Below are 16,629 nucleotides of genomic sequence, written 5' to 3'. Positions count from 1 at the left end.
ACTGTTGCCATACACAGGATGGTAGGTTCATAGAAAATTTTATGGAATTCTGTGCCAAATTATGTCGTAAAAAAGATTCTTATGAGAAAGATTCTCAGAAGAAAGGTTCATTACAGGCCACTAAGTGGACAATGCACACCTGGATCAAGAAAGTCTCAAAACTGAAGATAATTGGAAGTTGGAAAATCAGTAGAAAGTATCATACATACTTATTCTGTACCTGCCTTTTCATGTCTTTCTCTGAATCTGAGCCAATACAACACCTCTATGGTCTAATGCTTTAATATTTATGTATTATTATTAACTATTATTTTTTTATTATATAGCTAAATTATATACACTTAACAGACAAAGAAAATATTGCTTATTTGATGAGCTTGCTGCCTGAATATCAAATAAAATTATATTAAAATGAAAATTTTAAATAAAAATTCTTACTATTCCTTTTAGCTTTTTTAATAGCTTTTATGTCTACAGGCTTCAATCTTGACTCAAAGTTCTACTACATCACATAAATCATAGAGAGAAAAACAATGCAAAAATGGAAATACTGAGTAATAAATAAATAATAGTAAATAATACTATTCCAAACAGATTTTGGAATGTAAGCATAGGACAAAAATCAGGGACGGCGATGACAGAACAGTAAAAGTTAACTGTGAGACAATAGGAGAGACAGTATCCATTGAACCTTACAACATATTTGGGAAGTGTGGTAGTACAAGGGTGTTTTGAGAGGAAACACAAACTGAGTTTGCAAGTATTTACGTGGAACACATTCTGAGTACGAAGGGTGCCTAGAAAAAAATGGTTGTCTTAAAATGTAACAGAGAACAGGAGGCAATACACTGTACAAAACAAATATGTATGTCAAATGTCATCTGCCATAAATAAATGGCAGGCAAAAGAAAGAGTAGTCTGTGAAGTGTATTGAAATCAGACCCAAGTAATTTATGACAGATGCAGCAGACGAGGGGAAATCACTGGAGGGATAAAATGGAAAAGGAACATGGTAGAAACTGAGAAAAAAAATCATTACAATAGATACGGCAACATCAGAATTGCATTTTCAAAAATCAGACAAAGGAATATTGATGTAAATGAGAAGGGAGATGAGCCTAGACATGACTTTTTGCTAAACAAGGAGATAGGAAAGCTGCAGCTAGATGTGTTTTGCACTGAATCTTTAAGACGTGCCTTTAGTGGCAGGATCTGCAGTGAGGTCTGTGTTGAGAATAATGTCCTTTGCGTGCACATGAGTGGCAGGGGTGGTGTCACTGTGACTGCAAAAGGAGATAAGTGACCAGGGGAAAGGAGGAAAGTCTCTGCTTTAGGTTTGTCAAGATTGAGATGACGAAGATTTACAAAATGGCATTTTTATTAAGTTAAAATAAGCAGTTGGTGAAGGAGCTGCAGGACTAAGACTCCACACAGAGGCTTGCTGAGGTCTGCATTTCAGCACTGGGAATAGAGAGTAGGAGTTGACTGCCTGTGAGCCTCCATTTGAGCATGGGCAACTTACACGAGATCTGTCTGCAGCAGAAATAGACAAATCCATCTTTGCCAATCCATGGGTTTAACACCTGCATCCCATACCAGCAAGTAAAAGGGAAAGTGGGGCAAAGCTCTATCTAAAAATGAAAGAAGACACACATTGCACTGTGTGACAGAGCTAAATGACAGCACTATTTCTAATATTTCTTAATGCTTGCAATCTTAACGCTTTGTTTATTTATTTATTTATTTATATTTCAGAAAGTTTTCTATTGCAAATGTGTATGACCAACTTTTACTTTTCTCAGATCTTTTACAACATGAGAACCATATAATCAACAAAATCCATAATTAATCAAATGAGGCTGAGACTGGCTTAAGGAGAGCATGAAATACTGGTGTACATGAAGGGAATATTGCTGGCAGTATTTGAATTACTTTATTCTTTCTTATTGTTCATAGACTATTGATGCTGGTTTTTCCTCTATTTGTGATTTAAAATAGCAAATATATCTGATTCAGTCTTTTTCTCTTTATATTTTGCCATAATATATGAGATAAAAGAGCAGAGATCACAGAGAGGTGCTTGCTGTAATGGTGCAGTTAAAGAGTGAAAGCTGGAACAATTCGCTTTGGGAAGGTACTTGAAAAGGTCAGTCTCCCTACTACAGATGGTGATGTTTTGATGGATAAAAAAAGAGTTTGCTGTTTGGATTTAGACAGGTAGGTCATGGCTTTAACTGTCTGCTCACTGACAGGAAAAAAAAAATAGATATAGTTCCTCATAATATTATTTCACCATTCACAGTTGATGGATGAGTTAAAAACATACCTTTTCTTCAGTTTATTCTCTAGGTGAGGAAATGTTGTATTATTGTATTTCTTCCTTTGAAAACATGACACTTTCATTAAACTAAAGATGATATTTTAAAGTCAATTTATGTGAATACAACCATATTCTCTCCTGATTTGGCATTGTATAACTCCCTCTAAAATTGTCTTTACAGAATCATGACAAAGATTCTTTTTTCTTAGGGCAAAAGTACAGTTAGAAGATATTATTTTCTCTCCTTCTGTAGCAGTTGAAGAGTTGCACTGAAATGGAAATTCAGACACCTGCTTTTGTAGTTGACTGTGCACTGAAGTACAGGCCTGGAGAGAACCATTAGAATGTGGAGATAATTGAAAGACCTGATGTATTTGACATGACCTGATATACTGAAGAATTTCTAGAAATTTTTTAGATGTTGTGCTAGTGATGGAGTTGCCATGACATTTTCATAGTGGATGTGCTATTTCAGCTCCTTGTAACTTTGCTCTAAAAATTACCTTTTAAGATAATTTCTTGTGTGTTTACAAGAATAGTATTCAAAGGTGCTAAACCGACACCTAAACACCATCTATTTAATTTGGGCATTTACAGTGCCCAGCTCCCAGCAGTGTGCCATTAACACCTTATTTCTTAAATCAGGAAGGCAGCTGCACATTTTCATACACTTGGCTATCTGCTGAGATTGACAAAGGTCAGACATTTCCTCTGAAGGCTTCTTTCATTTGGAGCATGAACTCTCCTTTCTTTTCCTGTTACGTGAAACGATCCAAATCAACTAAAGGAGGGTAAAATGTCTGAAGGGGTACTTATCATTCAATAGCTGCTTTAATAGCCAGAAGCTTCCACAGAATAATATCACAGACTGTGGTTTTTTTTTTTTTTTTTTTTTTTTTTTTTTTTAAGCTATTTTCTATGCTATACGTTTTATATACTTATTGAATTAGAAGGACTTGCTGCTAAGTCCTATCTTTGTAGTGCACAGAAGCTTGAGGAAACAGTGAATAAATATTAAGTACTTTACACTTGTATTTTTATTGATGTGTTGGTTCTATTTTTCTGTTGATGAATGAGAATGCGCAGGTAAGAATTGGAATAGTACTAGCATGACAAGCTAGTATTGAATCAAGCTGATTCAAAACCTGGAAGATCTATACTCTCTGATGTACATCTACTTCAACTTTCACATTAAGAGGAATTGAAAGATCTTCCACCACTCTTTCTCCACCTTTACCTGTAATCTTTCTGAGTTATCCTGTCAGATGTGGCTACATTTCCAGTATGAGCCCACAGATGAAATCCCTCTACTTGTCATATTAGGGTTGAAATTATATGTGAAGTGGGACGGGGATACCAATTAACAGGAAATAATAATAATAATAAAAACAACAGCCCAGGTGTGAAAAGCTAAGACATATGCAATCCCTAAGGAAACAGGAAGGTGATCAGAGTTTTGAAGGGAACACCAGATTGCCTGGGTAGAGAGTGTATTTGGGTAGGCATGATAGAACCAGAGTTAGGAATGATGTATTCAAAGGAGGAAGACTAACCACGTAAACTCTCTGGGTACTTGGCACCGCTGTTTAATAAAACAATCTTCCATACGGGGGAACCGAGGGACACCCTAGTGATTTTTGTTGAGATGCTCTTCTGCATCAGGATTTCGAAAGTCACCGTAAACGCGCACAGGACTCTGCCGGTCCGGACGGACGGACGGACGGACCACTCGACTCGCACCCAGCCCCGCGGAGCCCCCGCCCCCGCGACGCCGAGATGAAGCTCCTGGCTGCAACCGGGCGGACTACGGGCAGCACCCGCCTCCTCCTAGCCTTCACCTCGCTACGCGCAGGCGCAGCGCCTTCGCACATGCGCTGTTGGGTCGGCGACGGGCGAGCGAGGGTCTGCATCCGGGTCGCCGCCGTGCCGCCGCCGTGCCCATTGTCTGGGGAGGGGGTCCGAGGCTCAGCGGTCCGCGCCCGAGGGGCTGAGGCGGCGCCGCGCTGCCGCCGCCTGGACACGTTCCCAGTCGCCGCCGCTCACCTGCATAGCCTTTAGTAAGTGCTTCTCAGCGGCTTCTACCGCCCCTTCCCCGGGGAGAGCGCGGAGGCGCTCGGCGGGACGGGGGCAGCCCAGCGTCTCTCCGGGATGTCGGGCGGGTCGGGTCCTCCTTCTGCCGTGCCGTATCTCCGGCGCTGGATGGCGGAACGCCTGGAGGTGCTGCAGGGAAGCGGCTCCCTTCGCCAGCCCGGGCCCGGGGTGGTGCCGGTGCCGGCTATACGAGGTGCCCGGGGTGTGAGTGGTTCCCCCGTCCCTGGCACGGTGAAGCCGGTGCCGGCAGCACTCGTGTGCGGGCTGCCCCGTCGGGTTAACGCCGCACGTCTAAGCACGCTGCGTGTTCATTGTGCTGTCTAATAGGAGTACTATGCTTCTTTCTGCAGTGGATCGCAGCTCGAAGAGGAGACAAGTGAAGCCTCTGGCGGCTTCCCTGCTGGAAGCTTTAGATTATGATAGCTCTGATGACAGTGATTTTAAAGTTGGAGATGCTTCAGGTAAATATATTTCCTCATCGCCTCTGTTGAGAATTACTTCATTTTTGTTTTAGGGTTGCTTGTTTAATGTCACGCAGGAGATAGAGTGGTATTAGTGAGCTGCTGGGACGAGGGGCTGGAAGGGCTTCAGTTGCATAACTGGAGATTCCATGCTGCAGATAGGAAACAACTGATCAAGTAAAACATACAGTGCTGCCTTTGAACATAAATTTTTCACAGTGGAAAACTCTCTTATCAAATAAGTTTTGGCAGAAGCATTTCAGCAGTTTCTGTGCTGATTGTCATGGCTATTTCTGTTGCTTTTTATTTCCTCAGTCAAAAGACAGCTTTGGGAACTTTAGCTTCTTTTGGTATTGGAGTAACTGCTGTAAAGCCGTTTTGTTTTGAATAAGTCTGGATAGTAATTTGTTGAGGACTGAGGAACCTGCCTGACTTCTCAAGGGTAATTCCACTCTGAGTGAACATCTTAAACAGAAAGATAATCTCTTCAAGTTTTTATTCTATATTATTATTGTTAATATTTTTTACAACAGACTTAGGATGTCTTCTGTGATAGTTGTGTAGAAAGATGTAAGCATTTCATACCAGAAGTCCTTGCTTTGGGATGTGTTCTTGTAGTGTTCTTCTCTGTGCGTTCCTCAATCTGAATGAACATTCACAGAAACTGAAAGTAGACAAGATGCTGAATAAATTGAGCTCTCCTGGAGAGAGAGAGGAGGGGGAGAAAAGGGGCAGGACTCTGTTTGTTAAAAGCTGCATGGTGGATGTTTTACGTCATGCTCAGGGAAACGGGCAAAGAAAAGCAGTGTATTTAAGCTATAAGGGAAGCATTATGACACCTTGCCAAAGAACTGTACTTTCTTCGTTCTGCACTGGAGATGTTGATCTATGTTTTCATCTGACTTCATCTTGCAAAAATATTCCCCATCTCCTTGTAATTATGTCTTTTTTTTTTTTTCAATTATCTATGAAGATCTTGTGTATTAATGAACTTGAGAAGAGCTCAGTGGTCATTTCACCAGTACCAGTTCTGTGTGAAGTTTTGAAGGCTTTTCTTGTTTGCTTCTATAATACTGCTTTGGGATTTTGTTTTAAATCCCTCCTTTAGGTCCCAAATAAAATCTCTCCATTTTGCATTAGAAACGTAGGTTGCGTTTGAAGGAAAAAGAAATACAATATGGAACGTGGACATGTAATCCAGAGCAATGTATTATTTGATAAGAAAGCTGTCATTCATTACTTAAAAGTCTCAACTTTGGATGGATGGAAAGGACTATTTTGTTGTTGATTTTTCAACTTTCAGAGTATGTATGTGTGCAAGGGGGAACAGTGTCCACCTCAGAGTGGTTCAACTTCAGTTGCATTTTGAGGAAGTTGAATCTCTTTTAAAGCCACTGAATGGACTTAACTGTATAATTGGAAAAACCCAATGGGTTACTCTTTTGTGTTTGAATATCTTATTTGACTTCCTTTTGCATAACATTAAGTGAAAATGTTTTTGAAACAACAGTGTTGGATGTTTTTCACTTTTTTTTTTCTTCAAACATTGTCTTTAGTGTGGAAAAAAAACTTTGTGAGGATTTGGAGGAGTTGGGATTTGGAGGAGTAGGAAGTTATTAAATGTATAGTATCTTAAACTGAATGAGAAGTTGTTGTTGTACAGATCATTTGGATAGCTGCAGAATATTTGACATAGGGCATCTGTGATGATTTCAAAAGAGGTTGGTATAAAATACCCTTACGTTTGTTTGTACTTAATCCATTTCATGTAAGTGGAAGACGTACTAAAACAAAGGCACTTAGATAAATAAAATTGATCACTTCAAAGTTTGTATGTATGTATGTATACTATGTTTGTAGGGGAAAAAAAATGGTGTGCACAGAAACACACCCACCAGACAAATTCTGGATTGCTGTTGATAGGATACTGATAGACAACATATTTTCCTTTTGCTCTCTGCAGGATTTAGTCTTCAAAGCATAGTATGTAGTTCTCCACTAGAGTCAAGGTTGTTGCTCTTTTCCTTCTTTCAGTGGGCTCCATGTGCAGCCTGTTGCAAATCATGGTCTGTATACATACAGTATTTAGTGGTTCTTTGAGTTCAGAATTTCACTGCACAATTTGCTTATAGAGGGGATTAAATAAATAGGGGCACAGGTGATCTTTCTACATTGTAAATTACCACTAAGTCTACTTACGGCTCAAAAAGATTCCTTATCTGTGTTAATTTTATTGCTCTGCATTGCGTGTTTTATTTGAGTCATAAATATGTCTATAAGTAGCAATTTTTAAATTAAAAAAGAAGCAAATTTGACAGCTAAAGGTTCAAGGACTATCTAGACTATCTAAACACTGAATTAAAATTGTTCTGAAGTTGTTTACTCCCTGCTGATTTTGTTGCATCCATATGTATGAGCTTAAGGATTTTAAGTGATATGTGGGAGTAGATGATAATGTGCAAGTCTAGGAGGACTGAACCCTCAACATTAAAACTTCTATGCATGTTCTATCAGATGTCAGGGAATATGTGATGCAGTAAGGATTTGATAAGTTGATGTTTGGTATTTATAGGAAGGAATTGTAATTGCTGAATTTTGTATTCAGGATCTTGATGTCTCAGTGACTCTTTCATTACAGGAAGTATATTTAATAGCCTAGCATCCATTTTCATTGCAAAACCTTCAGTAGGAAATATGCCCTTTACTTACTGTGTTATTTTCTTATGGGTTTATGTTACACTAACAGCAATTATTGACTTTTCTATTCCAAAGAAAAATTATAACATTAGTTTAAAGGAATTGATTTTAGCGCTGTTATGTTATTGTCAAATTATTTAATAGAAATAATTTCAGGCCTGTTGGCTTTGTATTATTTTAATGCTAAGTAATTATTTTTTTTTCCCAGCTCCTCTTTCATTGTTTCTTCATTAATTGCTTCTAAAGTTGTTCCTTGAACAAGCACGATACGTGAATTTAAGGACTGAACCTCTTTTTCAGTGTAACTAAGAAAAGTGTAGTTGAATTCAGCCTTAAGGAGCTGAATTCAGTCATTACTTCTGCTAAAAGTCCCCTGGACTTTCATTTTTAGGGGCATTTTATAAATGTTTGGGATCTTTTCTTTTGTGTTGAGCATAAAGACTGACTTGCAGAAATACCATGTACTGTTATTCTCACTGAGGTCGATAGGAGCTCTGTTTAAATCATGTGATGATTTATATAAATGCATCTATTAGGTGTTCTGAAACACTTGTATTTGCAACTTTTGATTTCTCTGTCTTTCTATAATTTGTTTCCTCTTCCACTGTTTCTTTCCTGTGCAGGATGTTGTCATATGAAAAGGTTTGCAGAGCATCAAATTGCAGTTGTGATAAACACAACTGAAATACAGATGAAGAAACTAAAGAGTTTTGTTTTTGAGAATGAACTTGGGGAATGTTTTTGCAGACAGAGAGGACAAGATAATTTACTTAGTGATTAGCTCTGCTGCATTTTTTTTTTTTTTTTTTCCAAGTAATTGCACAATATTAGTTATTGTAATTGAATTTGAAGACTTAACTTTGCAGCCTTGCTGTGTGTTAGCTGTATACGATAGCTATATGCTATACTACATATAACTGTCTACCAATCAGGGGTATTTTGGAGTGACTGACTGGTGTTTTGATCTGATGTTTTCTTTGGAAGTGCTGAGACTCGTGTTATTCTTTGTGTGTCCTGACAGTCATCATGGCTTTCATTCTGGTAACTTAAGGGTTTTATGATGATGTAACATTGTTTTTCTTTGTTTCCTCCTGCTGTGACTTTTGCGTCTTGTCTTTGAAGTAATGGTTACAAAACCATTGCTCGTACAAAACCTTGTACTTGTTCATTAAGACAGAATGCAAATTTGAATTCATGGTCTCCTACTTAGCTATTTAATACTTCTAATTTACTATCTCTTGCATCTCCTCTTTTTTGTGTGTGCATGTATGCCTGTCTTGTGTATTTTGTGCTGCTTAGCTTCTGAGCTTCATTAACTCAGTGGGATGGACTGTTTACAGTGTGTCCACTTCTCAGGGAAGATACGGTGTTTCAATTGTCAGCCATGTACTTGTGGCAGTGCCTAAGAGACTTAGTCTCCATTTATCATGTCCCTCTTTCAAGAGGTCAAACTCCTAGGAATCCAACTGTATGGAATATCATGGAATATTTAGCAGTGAAAGTTTGCTGAGAGAAGTCATGGGGCATATAATCCAATTCATCCAAATGAGTAAAGTTCAAAAGACAGTTCAAAGTTCAAAGACTAAGCCTGAAAGTGGGAAATGTCAAGTGAATTCAAGAGGTTGGGTAACTGATTCCATCTGTCTTGCTGAAGTCTGAGGCAGTTGAGGCAGTGCCTATGGACTCAATACAAAGTTAGCTTGAAGTTTTGAGTGCTTTTAAGATTTGAATAGATATCTGTGAAGATGCTGTGATATCACTGCTGCTAGTGTAGAAGTGAGAAAATTGCTTATTAAAAACCTTTGTTTCTCCTTTTTTTTTTTCTTCTTTTTCTTTCTATTAAATAAATACATCTTCTGAAATGATTGTAACAGTGGGTAATTGTTTTCATTTCCTGGACTTCCAGCCTCCATGTGTGGTTAGAAATTTTTTTTCATCTCTTCTTTTAGAAATAAACTTCCCACCTCAGAACAGTAGTATCCTAATTGGTTGTGATTTTTGTTCTTTATGTTTACTATGTTTGTTCATATGGTTCCAATTTTTTAATTGCTAGCATTACAGTATTGAATTGCCAATTGCCTACCTGGGTTTGAATATTTAAAGTAACTCTACCTTCATCTTTTACGCAGTAGTTTAAAAAAGCCAGTGTCATAACGTCGAAAAAGAGAATCTAGGTTTATGTTCAAAATGAAGTGTTAAGTCACTTCCATTGCTGCTTTCACTATAGCTTTGGGTTATCAGTTTGAGCACAGTGAAGCTGTATGATTTAATTCTAATAGATAACTGTGGTCAAGAGTTTACCAGTTACATAACACTGCCTATGGCAATGCGAAAGTTCATTTTAATTTTCATGTATGGTCTGGTTTTCCTTGACTTCTTACATTGCATTATTAATATTAGAGTTTTGTCATTAGTTTAAATGTTTCTTTAAGGTATTTTGGAATCTTCAATATTAATTTTAGTTTCTAGTTCATGTATTTTGGAAATACAGCTGCTTTTACCCGTGCCTGATATAGCACATGTGAGCAGCTTGACTGTGGGCTTGTAGGTGTTGTAAAGTGTGATTCTAGCAGAGATATCTAGGTAATTTCTCAACTTCATGTAGAGGATTTGTTGTTTACCTTGTGACTGGGAGAAAAAGTCTACTAAGTTACTGATTATAGTTACAGTAATTCAACTGTTTTTACCTCCAAAGAAATGAACCTCTCCTGTAGCCCTTTTGTTGTTTTTGTTGCTGTTTTGTTACTGTCTTCATAAAGGGGATGGTCTGAAGCATACTGCTAGATATGCTAGATGACAAAAAAAAAAAAAAAAAAAAAAAAATGCCAGATGCTTCTTTTCTATTATCTGAAATTGGTTAGGCTTTGCCAGTGTAAGAGGCAAGACCAAAATTGAGTCTATGACGTCTTTTAGCTAGCTTATCCTTCAAACTGCTTTTTACAGAGCTGTTTGATAAGCTTAACACTACACTGAAGAATCAACCTGTCTTCTCTGAGTGAGTAGCCTTCTATTTCAGTAGTGTAGCACACACTCTCAAGTATGTACGGATTTTCTTAGACTGGGTAGTGTTCAGTTGCCTGCAAAAATGGACCTACAAAAATCCTGGTGTTTGTTTTTAAACTGCTGTAAGATACTGTAGTTTGTAACTATAGTAACTGTTTGTAACTGCTGAAAGATACTGTAGTATCTTTCCTCTGAAGTCTTGAGCACAGCGTGTGTTTGAATACTGCTGATGTGGAGCTGCTTTTGTTTACCTTTGTTTACCTTCATTATACTTTTTCTGATGTTAATTCTGGTGCATAATGGAGATTATATACTGGAGAATTTCTCAGTTACTGCTTCAGGGTGTGAGTGCCACCTGCTCCTGTGCTCAGCAGTTAAAGCTACAATTTGTACAGAAGTAAACATACCATTATCTCTAATATTTGTTCTCAGCAGAACTCTGTATTCTTCGCTATTTGACAGTGTATCTGGCCTAACCTTTTACTGAGAGTAGCTTGACTCTTTTCCGTAGGAGATGACATAATGTGGTTGCCAATTTGAAAGAGCCATTCTTTAAGAATTTCTTTCAAGGAGAAAATTGTATGCTACAGTCTCTTTCTAACTGAAAGTGCATCTGACAGAAGAACTGCTACAAAAATAGCTGTTATCACAGAACCGTTCTTTTTAGAGAAATACCTATCACAGTGGATGCATTCAAATAGAGATATCCTTTAGTATAGGTATCTCTGGTACGTGCATGCATGCAGATAGAAAATACAAAATGTAACATGCAGTCAAAAGAGAGAATTTGAAGGTGCGAAGTGAATGAAACTGAAGTTTATTTGTTCTCTGCTTTATACTGTTTGTATGGCATATGGCAGTTAGAGAGTATTCTTAGTGCAGCAGTATGGATGTACAAAATTCACTGTTGGTCAATAGGGTGTTATTACAAAGGAAATAATTCTCAAACAAAAATTCCACCCCAAAAATGAAGTGGAAGCTTAAATTTCCAAGAAATCTAAGCCTGTTCAGAAATGCAACCACACAAAGTGTCCAGAAATCTTAAATTACTGTTTTGATACAATATTGATATAATATATGCGTGTACGTATTATAAGGTAATAAGAGCTTGTGAAAATAATTGTAGCATTGCAAGCTTCGTACTGCTTTGACACATTGTCAGTAGAAGCCTGTAATACAAAAATTTGGTATCAAACATCCATCTGGCATTTAATCTGTAGCATAAATGCCTAGTGGAATACTCTAACTTTGACTTACCTTTAGAGTGGTCATGAGATCTGGCAAATAGGAATCCAAAGAAAGCTACTATAACGTAAGAATTATTTCCTATACTGCATTTCAGTTAATATTGCTTTTCTTGCCTAGAAAGTATTTCACTATTTCAAAATTTGAGTTAGTTATGCTTCTACTTCAGGTACCATTATTAAGGCTGGTAGGGGAGGGGCGGGCATTACTAAATTACTCTTTGAGTAAAAGACTTTAATAAAACTTCCTTTTTTATCAGCTTGTAAGGGGCCTGTTGTTCACCTGGTAGCAGTAGTGTTCTGATCAGTAGTGGTAGCACCGATGTACTTTCTCATGTTGATAATTATATGATCCCCTTATCAGATTCTTTCTGCTTCCACATATGGGTATACCCATAAAACCAAAATTGACCAATATATTCATGTAACAGGTGAATAACCGGTCAGTCATATTCTGTGGATGGGAATATGTAGCATGTGTGAAGTGTGCAGCATGTTCTCAAAATGTACGTGCCTTAAGAAGTATGTTGGCCTCCACTGTTTCTTTATTTGGCTTTATAAAGAGGTGGTTAAGCACAGAAATTCTCTCTTTGTAAGGTGATCAAATCAGTGTCATATTTGTGTGCGGTAAGTAAAGTGAATATATATATATATATATATATATGTTTAATTCACGTACCAAAACATTTCTTCTCTCTATCTATTTAATAAAATCTGACAGTGCTACAAGGAGTTGATGAAGGCTCTGAATAAACTGAAAAATGTAGCTGTTGGGCGGTTGATTCATACATTGGATCAAGCAACTTTATACTTAATTTAAAAAAAAATCTTCTCTTGTTTTTTTTTTTTTTCATTAAAACAAATACTGTAAGTGAAAAACAGTGGGAAGATATGAGATGGAAGAAAACTCAAGGAGGATGATCTTTGTAAATTAACAAGTTCGCTTGTCATCTTTTTCAATAATTCTTGTGTAATTTGTACTACAGATGCCTTTATTTTTGCAATTTTTTTTTTTTTTTTTTTTTTTTTTTTTTTTTTTAGCATATGAATCTTTTTTTGTTCCTTGATCATGTGCAAACTGACTTGTGTTAATTAATGCACTCAGAAAAATATCATGTGGGTTATCTAAAGCTAGAATTTAGTGCTGTTGTGCAGACTTAATGCTGAATGAAGCATAGTTCATATACAGCTTGTAACTAATGTTGAAGGAAACCCCAAACCATAAAAATAAACCCATAACAGAAATGAATTTATAGGATTAGCTACATTCTTCTTTTTTCAAATACAATTTTTTTAAACTTAGAAAGCATCTCCAAAAATTAAAAATTTAATACTGTTTTATTAAAATGACACTTTACTTATTGTTAATATTAATAATAGCTGCAGTTCAAATGAACATTTAACGTTCATTAATAAATTTTACCATCTTTTTTTTGCCATTTAAAAATGCACTGATGTTTTAACAGATTCTCAACATAGCACTTGAAATAGCAGTATTTGGAGACAAATTGAAAAAAAAAAAAGTAAAGGTGGATTTCCTTATTAGGGAGGAACATGCATCATTCTTTTGTTTAACAACTTGCTTCAACAGACTTTATTTTTGGGGGTACATTTGTTTTGGAACTTCTTTTTAAATTTTCATATACTCAACAGATTCTGAAGGAAGTGGTCATGGAAGTGAAGATGCATCAAAGGACAGTGGAGAAGGTTCCTGTACTGAATCAGAAGAAAATATCTTGGAGGAGGAACCAGCAGAAGAGAAAGTAGAAGAGCAACAGCCAAAGAGCTCTGCTGAAGAAGTGCCGACAGCAGACAAAGAGATAATTAAAACTGAAAAGAAAGAGCAAGAAGATGAAGAAGAGAAGCCAAAAAAGAAGAAAGAAAAAGAGAAAGCAGCTGAAACTGATCCTGTGGCTGATGAACAAGCAAGTGAACCAAAAAAATGGAATTTGCGCAGGAACCGACCATTACTGGATTTTGTGTCAATGGAAGAACTAAATGATATGGATGATTATGATAGTGAAGATGACAACGACTGGCGGCCTACTCCTGAGAAGAAAAAAGGGAAAAATGCACTGCGAAAAGAAGGGAGTGATGGAGATAATGAGGATGATGAAGATGATGGGAGTGGAAGTGATGAGGATGACAATGATGAGGAAGGTAACGAAGAAGATAATAGCAGCACAGCTAGTGATGGAGGATCCAAGAAGAAGAAGAGTAAAGTTCTTAACAGAAATAATGCAGATGATGAGGAACTGACAAATGATAGCCTGGCTCTTTCACAAAGCAAGAGTAATGAGGTAGTGCAACCAACTTTCTATAATATATCTCTTGAGAAATGGAAACTACTCTCCAGTGCTGTTCTGTTAATTTAAAAAGTTAAAACTGATTGGCTGGCATTGTGTTTAGAGGAATAAACAAAGCAGCAAAATTGGGCTAAATAAGCACTCACTGCTTATTAAATAATCTTGCTCGGACCATTTGGCCGATCCATTGCCACTAAAGTCAATAGGCAGACTTCTCTTGGCTTTAATGGGAAGGGCAATTGAATTAATTCTGAAGCAAATACAAGGCATGACAGCAGAATATTTAGGTTAGATGTAGCACATCTATAATGTTATAAAAATTAGAAACATCACATTCTCATAATAGCTAAATAATAGGTTATTCTGTGTCCCAGCCCTTCTTTGTCACAGGCATCAAAGTCTGAATGCTAGAATTCTAAGCAAGTAAATATACGCAGTTGGGTTTAAAATCTAAGGACAATCATGACAATTTATGTTGGTTTTACATATAATGCATACAAGTGAAGTAATTCCCTACAGTGCTAAGAAGCATTTGTGCGCTTAATCATTACAGTAACTATTTTCTGTTTGTGGAATCTGACAATATTATGGTAAGTGTTTAATAATGAAACTTTCTTTTCCAGTACAGCTACAGTTGCCTTAGAGGTTGAGTCCTTGGAAGAATTAAAAGATAGTAGGTTGTCAGGATGGCTGACTTCTCCTCCAGTAGCAAAATCGTAAACAGAGTAAAAAAAAAAAAAAAAAATCTACATTCTATTTTCAGGAAACAATTGCAGCGTAAACGAAACATTTGCTAAATTATAGGGTATAACAATTTAAAGTATTGCTGCTTCATTTAGACTTGATTTTAATGAAGACTAAGCAAAATAATTGGAGGAATCAGTGGTCTCTGTTCAAGATTTTGATGTATATATTTATGCACGTATGTATAATTGCAAGCCAGATGTGCAGTTTTAATAACGAGATAATCAAATAATTGTTTAAAAATGCATAATTCTAGTGGTTTTTTTTTTTTTTAATTCTCTGTAGCTATCTACTTATAAATGAATGGTGATGCTTAGAAATGTTGTTTACTATATTAGATGCTGCTTGGAGTAGTAATAAGTAATAGCAATAAGAGAATGTTCTTCTTATTTTTAAACTTGTATGCCATTTACAGTCTGCAGACTTTCTCTTTCATTACACATCTAAGCTGGCCTGTGAGATGGTTTCACTTTGGCAGATATAAAGATCTTTCTATCCTGATCAGGCTACTGTTTATCTTTCATTATCAAGCTCTGTACAGCACAATTCTTGTGTTGTTACCTGTACTGTCTTTGCTCAGGAGCTGAAAGGGCATTGCCAGTATCAATAATGAGAACCACGTCATCATTGGGAGATGGATTATTTCCTTCCAGTGTTGTTTCCCGTATCAGAATGGAAATGAGATCTTAGATTGTTAGGGATATATTCTTCAAGATGTCCTAAATTTCCATTGACTTGGAAAAAGAAGCCTACTTCAGAGACTCAGAGCACTCTTAAAATGCATCTTTTGGGAACCTTCTTAGTATGTATATATTCCTCCTTGAATTTAAGACATCAATCAAAAGATAAAAATCAGAATTTGACATTTTGCAGTTCGCAGTAGAATTCCGTAACTGTGAAGCTGAATGCTGTTTGTGAACAGATCTTTTTGCTAAGAGTCTTTCAACAGTATCTATACACTGGATTCTAGAACTCATTTTTAGATTAATATTCAACTCTATTTTTAACAGCCAATACTGAGGGGAAAAAAAAAAAGCTGTATTGCAAAATCTCATTGTGTTGCAGAAGCTAAGTTCTTAGAAAAACAGATGTCTTAAGGCATAATTACTGCATGGAAGATTGTTCAGGTAGTTAACTCTGAATATTGTAGTATACATTGTATATATTCTAATCCTTAGTATGCATTCTTAAATTCTTTGCGGCCCAGTTCCTTTTTTTGATTGTTGTGCAGTTTTTATTTTATTTTTCTGCACTTAAAATATTTTGAGGCGTGGATAGAGAGTCTTCTAACCTGTGCTGTAGTGAAATGCTGTGTGCTTATGTACTGTATTGAGCAGAGGCAGACAAACATAGCTTTCTTTTGCAAGGTCAAGCATCATTAGAGAAATGATACTTTCATGTTTTTTATAAATTGCCACCACTTCATGGGATTCTCTTATTCCTAGTGAGGTGATTGTGATAATTACTGTTTTTTAAGATCTCATTAAGTTTATAAATAGGTAGGCATATAGCTTGAATGAAGTCCTTATTCTCACTTGGCTAGGGAACAGGAGTTGTTCGAGAAGTTCCTGCCTTTTTCTCCAAGTCTGTGTCCGTCTGCATGAAAAAAAATGTTATTCTTGTCTGCATTTGACTTGTTGGCTTTCTGGCTTTCTTCTTCACATAATGTAAATCAAGATACCTGTGAATCCTAACTCTAGATCCGGCCTTCCATCACTTTTTTGTTTTGCTCATGTTTGCGCATGTTTTTTTTTTTTTTTTTT

The 16,629-nt window shown here is 36.7% G+C and overlaps 1 protein-coding gene across 4 annotated transcripts in view; it reads left to right on the top strand.

Moving 5' to 3' along the window:
* Positions 1-4,295: 4,295 nt before the first annotated feature.
* The window catches only part of PHF14 (PHD finger protein 14), a 151,226-nt gene continuing 138,892 nt past the window's right edge, over positions 4,296-16,629 (top strand). For all 4 annotated transcript variants that reach the window (XM_042816587.1, XM_042816586.1, XM_042816589.1 and 1 more), the window contains exons 1-3: positions 4,296-4,377; positions 4,762-4,872; positions 13,470-14,116. In XM_042816587.1, coding sequence (XP_042672521.1) covers position 4,377; positions 4,762-4,872; positions 13,470-14,116 — 759 coding nt within the window. In that variant the 5' untranslated portion in view covers positions 4,296-4,376. The remainder of the gene's footprint in view (positions 4,378-4,761; positions 4,873-13,469; positions 14,117-16,629) is intronic.

The sequence above is a fragment of the Centrocercus urophasianus genome, unplaced genomic scaffold (assembly GCF_019232065.1).
Source record: "Centrocercus urophasianus isolate 14NV4802_14NV808 unplaced genomic scaffold, USGS_Curo_1.0 seq_16, whole genome shotgun sequence".
Lineage (NCBI taxonomy): Eukaryota > Metazoa > Chordata > Aves > Galliformes > Phasianidae > Centrocercus > Centrocercus urophasianus.
Note: the sequence above shows the minus strand (reverse complement) of the source record. Positions and strands in the feature narration are given on the sequence as shown.